This window comes from Esox lucius, chromosome 8 (genome assembly GCF_011004845.1).
Source record: "Esox lucius isolate fEsoLuc1 chromosome 8, fEsoLuc1.pri, whole genome shotgun sequence".
Lineage (NCBI taxonomy): Eukaryota > Metazoa > Chordata > Actinopteri > Esociformes > Esocidae > Esox > Esox lucius.
Genome location: NC_047576.1, coordinates 36405817 through 36408387, shown reverse-complemented (window position 1 = coordinate 36408387; position 2571 = coordinate 36405817). Strand labels below are relative to the sequence as shown.

Genomic DNA, 2571 nt, shown 5'->3' with positions numbered 1-2571 from the left:
AACAAACAATTGAATAATTGACACAGCTGATTTATGTTTGGTGAATTGGGCCAACCACAGCTGATTCCAGTCTGGCTTAGACTCAGTGGCAGGGGCTTATTTTTTCTATTACTATAAAAGGAGGACTTTAAGGAGTGATGTTTTTGGAAACAGTAACAGAAAAAGACAAACATTGTAATGTCTGGACGAGGAAGAGGAAGAGCAAGGGGCCCAGGAAGAAGACCAGGTCCAGTGAGAGATGCAGAAGGAGGTGCAGTGAGAGGTGGAGGTGCAGTAAGAGGTGCAGTGAGAGGAGCAGTAAGAGGTGCAGTGAGAGGAGCAGTAAGAGGTGCAGTGAGAGGTGGAGGTGCAGTGAGAGGAGCAGTAAGAGGTGCAGTGAGAGGTGGAGGTGCAGTGAGAGGAGCAGTAAGAGGTGCAGTGAGAGGAGCAGTAAGAGGTGCAGTGAGAGGAGCAGTAAGAGGTGCAGTGAGAGGAGCAGTAAGAGGTGCAGTGAGAGGTGGAGGTGCAGTGAGAGGAGCAGTAAGAGGTGCAGTGAGAGGTGGAGGTGCAGTGAGAGGAGCAGTAAGAGGTGCAGTGAGAGGAGCAGTGAGAGGAGCAGTGAGAGGTGCAGGTGCAGGCCCAAGGAGAGGGCAAGGTAGAGGTGTAAGAATGCGTGGTGGTGGCATTCCAAGGGCTGCAAGAACAGTAGTCAGTGATGAAATTCGTGCCACTATCATTGACCATGTAATCAACCACGGTCTCTCACTAAGAGAGGCTGGTGAAAGAGTCCAACCCAATTTGAGTCGGTCAACGGTTGCCTCCATTATTCGCATCTTTCAACAAACCAACAGGTAAGTATTGCATTTTACATGGTTTGTTTCTATTCTCATTTGACATGTCAATAAGGTCATACAGTAATGCATATGTTGATATTTTTATTTTTCTCTACAGAATGCAACGTGTTCCACCCTCTGGGGGAAGAGGAAAGCTCCTCAATAATGATCAAGAGCTTGCCATTGTAGAAATGGTTGTTGCAAATAATGCAATTAAACTGCATGAAATCAAAACTAGAATTGTGGAGGACCATGAGATATTTGCCAATATAGAAAGCATCAGCCTCACAACCATTACGCGGACATTGTCCAAACACCGAGTGCGGATGAAGCAGCTCTACACTGTTCCCTTTGAAAGGAACAGTGAGAGAGTCAAGGAGCTACGACGACAATATGTCCAGGTATAGTGTATATTCAATTCAATGTCCAGTTATATAACCTTTGCACTTTGCAAGTAGGTTACCTACACAGTAATAGGTTACAGTACAGTATTGTAGACACAGTAATGACATGACTTAAACTTTGTTTCAGAGAGTTATGGAATTGGAAGCCAACCAGGCCCCTCATGAATTCATTTACATCGATGAGGCAGGATTCAATCTGTCCAAAAGGCGTCGACGTGGACGAAATATAATTGGGAAAAGGGCCACAGTTGATGTGCCAGGACAGAGAGGGGCAAACATTACTATGTGTGCAGCAATGGCAAATACAGGATTACTCCTTCACAGATGCCAGGTTGGACCTTATAATACTGAGCGCCTCCTTGCGTTTCTTAATGATCTCCACCAGCGCCTGGTACCAGAGCAGGGTCAGGAGGGTGAAAACATGAGGACCTTTGTAATTACCTGGGACAATGTTGCTTTCCATCATTCACAAGCAATAACAGCATGGTTTGAAGTCCACCCAGTACTGGTGAGTCTCTTCCTTCCACCCTATTCACCTTTCCTCAACCCCATAGAGGAGTTCTTTTCTGCATGGAGGTGGAAGGTTTATGACCATCAGCCACATGACCAGATGTCCCTACTTGAAGCCATGGATGCTGGATGCAGGGATATCACAGTTCAAGATTGCCAAGGGTGGATCCGACATACCAAGCGGTTTTATCCCAGGTGCATCGCCTTAGATGATATCAGATGTGATGTTGACGAAAACATGTGGCCTAACCCTGAAGATCGCAGGGATTAGATACATAAACTTTGTGCCATTTTTAGTTCCCGTCCTTTTTATTTGGGCTTTTTGCTGGTTTTTTTTGGTCAGAATGCTCTTGTGTTTCATGGATATTTTGTAAATAAACCTTGAAAATAAAATAAACCTTGTCTGTTCTACTGTACCTTCTTTGGTAAACAGTTACTGTAAGAAATAACTGATTTGCTTTTTACTGGAATGCGTTTGAATGTGAACATTACTGTACATGTGCACATACAGTTCCAAACCAATAAATTTAGTGTAAACGGTGGATTGCATGTTACCTGAAACATAAAAATCTATGCAGTTTTTATAATTTTAACAATAGCCAGAATTTTGAAACCTGGTGTACTTCGTTTGACTGCATGTACCTTGTGAAGTGAAAACAAATGTTACTCTTTGACAGAATTATTTCATTTTGAGTCAGATTTCCAGTGTTTTGGTAAAGTTAGTGTGTGTAGAGAAAAACATGTTCTGTTTTGAAATTAAGAGTTAGTATATATTTAACAAAATGTGTTTTTGAGAAGAAAATGAACAATTTGGCCAATTGTGTTTTGTAGGTGTGAGTCTGTGT

At 42.9% G+C, this 2571-nt stretch overlaps 1 protein-coding gene across 1 annotated transcript; it reads left to right on the top strand.

Moving 5' to 3' along the window:
• Positions 1 to 561: 561 nt before the first annotated feature.
• On the top strand, positions 562 to 2000 carry LOC114839659. Its single transcript, XM_029121786.1, has 3 exons — positions 562 to 830; positions 931 to 1213; positions 1344 to 2000. Exons 1-3 carry the CDS (start codon positions 649 to 651, stop codon positions 1995 to 1997), a joined length of 1119 nt encoding a protein of 372 aa, XP_028977619.1. The 5' UTR covers positions 562 to 648; the 3' UTR covers positions 1998 to 2000.
• Positions 2001 to 2571: the final 571 nt, after the last annotated feature.